Genomic DNA, 6068 nt, shown 5'->3' on the forward strand with positions numbered 1-6068 from the left:
AGAAATATTCAATAGGTCAGTTATTTCATAATGAATTATCTGCATTAACTGTAAAATAAATTGCCTAAACAGTCTTATTTGAAAAAACAGGCCGCCTGAATAGTACCTTTAATTCCAGCCTGGCAGTGTACACTGTTTGTAGTGTTTTTATATATTATAAAGTGTTACTCTATAAAACTCAGTGAAGACACCTAGGCTATAAGGCTAGAGCGGAACCTTCGTCCTCTATTCCCTACGTTAAAGCTGAGGGGACGGAACTATAAGTGCGACGGACAAGCATGGGAATCGCCGTGGCAGCGCGTCAGGTGAACCAGAAAGCCACAAAATATCTTTTTTATTCCACATTCAGACACTAAACGTGTTAGTTAACCGTAATGAGTCGCATACTTCAAAGATTTAGTTGAAACGACTGTCAGAATTTGCCATACAGCTGATTAACTCCCGCTATAACCTTAATGTTTGCTAACTTGAGCTAACGGATGTACAGCTAAGGTCGCAACTCTCTTCTGTTAACTTCTCCTCTGTAATTGCTTTGCATCCAAGTGACCTTTGTCCTGATCTGAGTATTCAACATATTTCATCAATAGGAGTTAAATCGTTGACTAATGACAATGTGTTAAATGTGTTGTTTTCTTTTCTACAGGTTCTCCGGTGGACTGTGAGGACTGCCGCCTCCTCTCCGCTCGGCCCACTTAATTTGGGGAGATGCCACCTCCAGCCTCAATGCGTCGGTTGCGGATTGTTCTGTTCCTCCACCAGTCGGAGTAGTCGGCAGTCACCGCAACACAACTATAAACTTAACCATGTGTCAGAGAAGCCAGCCACAGAGCTGTCACTGCAATCTTTGGTCGATATGGGATTCACAGACACCCAGGCAGAGCAGATATATGAGGCTGTGTGCAAAGTCAGAGGTGGAAGTGCTGCTAAACATGCTCTGTCAACTCTCGCAGCTCTGTTTGTCTTGGGACTCAGTCCATCCAGTGTGTTGAAGCTGCTGCAGAAATGTCCTCAACTCTACACTGTCAAGGAATCACAGCTTCAACAGCGCATAGAAAACCTGCGGAAACTGGGTTTAGTTGAAGGTGAGATCATCATTTTCCTGCAGCACAGTTTATTCCAACATTGTTGAGGCATTTCCTTAGGTCAAAGCAGTTCATGCCCAGAGTACTGAATATGTACTGGATGACCCAAATATTAAGGCATTATTTTAACCTTATATCTCCCCATAGGCAGTCTTCAGAGAGTGGTGGCCTATTACCCCCAGATCCTGACTGTGCCCATGAAGACAGTAAAGACAGTGGTGGCGTTTCTCAGAGAGAAGTGCTTGTTTACTGTCCAGCAGGTTACAGACATCCTCAGAGACAGTCCGGCCATAGTACTGGAGGATCTGGGTCAGCTGGAGTACAAGTTTCAGGTCAGCAAGTAAACCAAACAAGAAAGGATTGGGACAGTGCTAAAGCAATAATGTTTATTAATAGATCAATGGAATAGTTCTGATAATTGTTTTAGTCATCTATGAAACAAATTAATAGCAAACAAATATGATGATTTTTAATTTTTTCTGTTGGGCATTTTTCATAACATTTTAAACAATAAATGCTTAAACGATGAATAACAAAAAAACATATTAATTTCTGATAATGAAAGTTTTTAGTTCTAGGCCAGGACACAGTTCCCATGGTAAAGTGCTTTTGTCATGTTAACAGATGCAGATTTATTGGCTTCCTCAAACCAAGGCCATGTTGTCTTTTACAACCACCACTGTGGTTGTAAAAACACCCTTGCAGAGGGCTTTCTGGTCACATAGGCTGGGTCCCAGGTTCAAGGAATTTTCATTTCATTTTTTATTTATTTATTCATTTATTTTTTGGTACATCACATGTTATTGTTTTTCTCTTAAAAGGAAATTATACAATACTACCACCATCCACAGTTTGGTTTCAGCTGCCTCCACTGCCTTGCAGTATTGCTTTACATGCCAAAATCAAGTGCTTTTTAGACTGCATACTGACTTGTGTTTTTTTCCCCCCAGTGTGAGCACACTGCATTCTCAGAACCTGTTTAGATTCTGTATGGAAACAGTGAACGACTGTAGTGCTCCCTCTGGTGGCTAAATGTGAACTCCACAGCCAAGAGGCATCAGTGGTTGTGAACAGATTACAGTATTGTGTTAGCAAGTGTATGACTTTGAGGTCTCTGCAGAATGGAACCTCCCATTTAGCCTTTGATGTGATCTGTATTATATCCAGCTTTATTGTAGCTCTAAAATGTCAGTTGTAATAGTATATATTATTTATCCATCTTTCCACAGTACGTCTACTTTCGAATGGGTGTCAAGCAGGCGGAGATGGTGAAGTCCAGGTTGTTCCGTTTCACTCTAGAGGATGTTCGCTGTCGACACTGTTTTCTGGAGCGCAGGGGTCTGTACCAAACCCCAGACAAGAAAGGACGGACGACCATCGCCAACCCTATACTGGACAGCATCCTCAGTGCTAACCAGGACACTTTCCTCACAGCGGTTGCAAAGGCGTCACCAGAGGAGTATGAAGTCTTTCAGAGACTTATAGCAAGAGAATGGCAGGGACAGGAGGAGTATGGCATCATTGAAGCTGATAGTGATGATTATGATGAAGAAGAGGAGGATGAAGAAGATGAGGAGACTGGAGGCAAGGCTGGATACAGGAAGAGAAGAAACAAATGACAGTTGGGTAGGGACTGAGAGAATTGAAAATGATTTCAACAGAAAATTATGTGATTACATGTCTGATGGTAATTGAAACAATAAAATGTTTAATTTTAACTGTTCAAGTGCTCTAGAATATTCTTATCTAAAACACACAGAAACATAATATTGTGGTAATTGTTACCTGACGTGTTCTTGTTTGATTGTCCCGATGCTAGCAATAGACCGGACTGAGTCAACCCTCTGGTTTGGAGTTGACTTTGGTGTTTATTTAAGTGGCCACACACAGACGTGAGATGCAGTGACGTCAATGTGAGGTTAGACGATGACGACTATGAATGAGATATGACCGTGGTTAAAAATTCTCCTATACATTCTTTCCACCATCAGAAGATTTTGGATGTTCATTAAGTGACCCATAAGTTTAAGCAATTTCAGAGGCTTAAGTGCTGTGATGCTTGGCACATTAAAATTAAGAGAGCAATGTGAATCTAATCAATTTAATCTAGATGGTGTTCAAATTGGTTCCATCAACAAAATTTGATTAAAACATCTTGGGTAGAAAACATTGAAGAAGGAACAGCACGAGGAGCAGTTAAGAGGATGAAAAGCCCCTCCCTGTTACTATGTTACAGCCAAGTGGCTGCAGCTTTCCCCATCCATATACTGGTCTATCTGTATGAGTCAACAAAGAGTGCATCAGATAAGGCCAGCGGTTGAGACAAGTCATACAAAACACCCATCGATTTATAGGAGCGTTAAGCCTAATGGATGTGCAACACAGAGCTTTTTCTGTTCTGGACATCAGGTAAGAAAACTCACCTTTGGCCAATCAATAATCTGTCAATAGATGTGTCTGCGCAAAAGGTTAAATAACAAAGTGATTTTCTTTTTTTGTCTCAAGTTTGTGAATAATCGTAAGGATTTTATGTATTTAAATTCTGATGCCCTACCTGAAAGTGTGGGTAAATTTATTATTACAATTCACAATATGGTTTCATCCACACAACAGGTGTAATATTTTTTTATGCACTATGTTAAATGTATATTTTCTAATGTGTTCCAACATGAAGCTAATCATTTACAACTTCAGCATCTTCATTTGCAATATAGCATATAGTATTTGAAACTGAAGGGGCAGAGTCCACTACTGTGTGCTGTTCATATTTGAATTTTAGGAAAGGTCTTTTGAATAATGATCTAGACTAAACCAATTCAGAATGGGTTATAAATTACTGTAAAAGGAGCAATAACAAACTCATATGAATGTAATTATTGATAAAATGGAATCAGCTGAAACTGCATGAAAAATGTTACAGGTTCGCCTGGCCTGCGATGCATCAAGATGATGGATATGAGAACACCTAATGATTGTTTAAAGACCATAACTCATTGTAGTTACTGCTGTTATTCTTCCTCATGTTGATACCAATGTTTGGTCAAAGTTATCAATTATAGGTATTATAGTTATCTTATCAAAGAGCCCCATAGTGTACCTAAAAGTAGCAAAACTGTGAAGAGGGCTTCAAGAAAAATCATATATTAGCTGCTCCAGTCTTATTATTAATATGAATTTATGGTGTTTTCATCCACAGGGAGCTGCTGGGAGAATTAGTCATTACATCGTAAAACACACATCACTCAGTGCTACTGTGTCTCCTCCATAACTCAAACACAAAATGACGTCCACGTTACAAATTACAAACCTCACGCAGGAGTGGGTTGAGAGTCTGCGGAGGTGGCACCTCGAGTTTTTTTTCATCCCTACCATAGTCGTCACCCTGGCCACCTTATTCGCCAACCCCGTCCTCCTGACATGCATCTTTCTGTCCCGCGCCTTGCGACGGGAGACACGTTACCTGCTGGTAGCCAACACCCTGACAGCAGACATGCTCTTCCTCATCCTCAACCTGGCCACGGTGATCTGTAACGCAGTGAGAGCTCAGATACCCTGGCTCGTCTGTGAGCTGGTCACAGCTGTCACTATCACCGCCTACTGCTGTGCCATCCTCACCGTCACCCTCATGGTGGTCGACACCTACGCTGCTGTCCGCTGGCCTCTCCACTACCACGAGATCCTTCCACCTGCCCGCACCCACCGCATAGTGCTGGCCCTGTGGGTGCTGGCAGCCGTGTACCCTTTCACCCTGGTGATCATGATGGAGGTGGAGAGGGGAAATCCCAATGAAAAGGTGGCCGTCTGTCTGGTCCTCATCTCACTCGGCTTCATTCAGGTCCAGAACGTGATGGGGATCCACATCTACTTCTTTGTCGCTGCCCTCATCTGTGCTCTACTCATTTTTTACTGCTATATTCGGCTCTACATCGTAACAAGGACACAGGGCATCTGGCAGAACCGCTTCTCCAGGGCCCGGGTCACCCTGCTGGCCCATGGGATTCTGCTCCTGCTCTACTTTGCCCCTGGCTTTGTTTTCACCCTGGAGCTCTTCCTGTTTCAGAGGAAAGACATAAGTCAAGATGTTCGTGTGTGGATCAGCACAGTCAATATGTGTGTATTTATGTTGCTGCCCAGAGCGTTTGCTCCTTACCTCTATGGGCTGAGGTACAGGGAGATCTCTGATACTCTAATGCAGCTGCTGCATCGGCACAGGAGACTCGGCCTAACCACAACCACAGTATCATAAATATTTCATCAGACCTGTCTATTACTCATACTTAGTGCATTTCCCTAATGGTTTTACTTGTGATATACATACTTCCAAAGAATACTTTACAAAGAAGGAACTTGAAGGGCATAACCTTCAGTGCAACCCCACCACCCACCAATATTTGTTTTTTGACTAACCACCAAAAAGTCTATAGATGATATATAAAAGTATTTTTTCACATTTTCTATATAAATTTAAAATATATTGTTTGTAAATTTGTTTGTCTAAATGTTGTTTCAAAACTCCACAATGCCGAGGATCTCATACTAAAATCCCTTTGTTTTATCTTTTTTAAAATCTTTTTCTACAGCAATCAAATTTAAAATACTACATGTTAACCCTAAATACTGCCTTGTCCATGTTTTATATCATGTTGTTAACGCACAATGGCTACTGTTATATGTAAATTAGCAATTCAACTTTTTAAGGCATTAATTTTTTCAAATTATGAATCTTTCTGTTCATTTCTTTACCTGCGATTGATACCTCTTTTTATTGCAGTGTTCATCCAAACAAAAATAAGAAAATAAGCTGAAATCCCTTGTTTCCTAAGTTTATGTCTCATTATTGAGGGATCATTAAATCTAGAATAGTTTTTTTTTAATATACGAGCCAAATTTGTATTGGTATTCTTATTCTATCATCATTATGTCATGTAAAAGCTACATAAAAGCTATCAGACACTCAGCGTCAGTTTTATGACTGTAGGAACAAAG

General features: G+C 40.8%; 2 protein-coding genes across 3 annotated transcripts; both read left to right on the forward strand.

Annotated features, from left to right (window-relative positions):
* The first annotated feature begins 243 nt into the window (after window positions 1-243).
* On the forward strand, window positions 244-2800 carry mterf4 (mitochondrial transcription termination factor 4). 2 transcript variants are annotated; one of them, XM_056390439.1, is made up of 4 exons: window positions 244-305; window positions 644-1082; window positions 1230-1414; window positions 2312-2800. In XM_056390439.1, exons 1-4 carry the CDS (start codon window positions 279-281, stop codon window positions 2699-2701), a joined length of 1041 nt encoding a protein of 346 aa, XP_056246414.1. In that variant the 5' UTR covers window positions 244-278; the 3' UTR covers window positions 2702-2800. The 2 variants fall into 2 exon arrangements, with proteins under 2 accessions (XP_056246414.1, XP_056246415.1); XM_056390440.1 differs by lacking the exon at window positions 244-305 and adding an exon at window positions 338-492.
* A 1494-nt stretch (window positions 2801-4294) lies between these two features.
* LOC130178326 (probable G-protein coupled receptor 148) lies at window positions 4295-5453 on the forward strand. Its single transcript, XM_056390441.1, has one exon. The coding sequence runs from the start codon at window positions 4363-4365 to the stop codon at window positions 5326-5328; it is 966 nt and encodes a 321-aa protein (XP_056246416.1). The 5' UTR covers window positions 4295-4362; the 3' UTR covers window positions 5329-5453.
* Window positions 5454-6068: the final 615 nt, after the last annotated feature.

Source organism: Seriola aureovittata, chromosome 12 (genome assembly GCF_021018895.1).
Source record: "Seriola aureovittata isolate HTS-2021-v1 ecotype China chromosome 12, ASM2101889v1, whole genome shotgun sequence".
Lineage (NCBI taxonomy): Eukaryota > Metazoa > Chordata > Actinopteri > Carangiformes > Carangidae > Seriola > Seriola aureovittata.

Excerpts from the sequence above, each read along its gene's own strand:
- mterf4 (XM_056390439.1), top strand. The coding sequence starts at position 279 with ATGGGAATCGCCGTGGCAGCGCGTCAG. Across the intron at positions 306-643 it reads TCGCCGTGGCAGCGCGTCAG|GTTCTCCGGTGGACTGTGAG; the intron begins GTGAACCAGAAA and ends TCTTTTCTACAG. Across the intron at positions 1,083-1,229 it reads GAAACTGGGTTTAGTTGAAG|GCAGTCTTCAGAGAGTGGTG; the intron begins GTGAGATCATCA and ends ATCTCCCCATAG.
- LOC130178326 (XM_056390441.1), top strand. The coding sequence starts at position 4,363 with ATGACGTCCACGTTACAAATTACAAACCTCACGCAGGAGTGGGTTGAG.